The following is a 362-nucleotide window of genomic DNA, read 5'->3' as shown; positions in this document are numbered from 1 at the left end:
GAAAGGCACCTGCAATCACACCCAGGGTCACAACAGTGAGGCTGACAGCACTGCTCAGATCAACCCTCCAGCACGGCACCGCCCCCCACGCTGGGGCTGATCCTGTGCCACCCCACAAGCCCCCCAGAGCCTGGCCAGCCCCCTGCCCCAGGCAGCTGCAGGGGAGGGGTACCCACCGCTCCAGAGGAGTGCTTCCCCCAGATGAAGCAGTTCAGCACGAAGCAGATCCCGAAGACGACCCCCGGGTACAGGGTGGCTGTCTGCAAGAGCAAGCACAGGGCAGGGGCACGGGGGTGACTCACCTGCTGGGGGGCTCTCTGCCCGAGCCCGTTGCTGGGCACAGACCCCTCTGGAGACAGCCA

At 66.6% G+C, this 362-nt stretch overlaps 1 protein-coding gene across 1 annotated transcript in view; it reads right to left on the bottom strand.

Moving 5' to 3' along the window:
- The window catches only part of LOC103778891 (transmembrane 9 superfamily member 4), a gene marked incomplete at its 5' end in the record, with an annotated part of 2,867 nt that extends 2,607 nt beyond the window's left edge, over nucleotides 1–260 (bottom strand). The window contains 2 exons of the mRNA XM_008946507.1: nucleotides 1–9; nucleotides 160–260. The exon at nucleotides 1–9 is cut by the window's left edge and continues 150 nt beyond it. Coding sequence (XP_008944755.1) covers nucleotides 1–9; nucleotides 160–260 — 110 coding nt within the window. The remainder of the gene's footprint in view (nucleotides 10–159) is intronic.
- Between the last annotated feature and the right edge of the window lie 102 nt (nucleotides 261–362).

The sequence above is a fragment of the Merops nubicus genome, unplaced genomic scaffold (assembly GCF_000691845.1).
Source record: "Merops nubicus isolate BGI_N331 unplaced genomic scaffold, ASM69184v1 scaffold17458, whole genome shotgun sequence".
Taxonomy (NCBI): domain Eukaryota; kingdom Metazoa; phylum Chordata; class Aves; order Coraciiformes; family Meropidae; genus Merops; species Merops nubicus.
The sequence above is the reverse complement of the archived record's forward strand: the minus strand, read 5'-3'. Positions and strand labels throughout refer to the sequence as shown.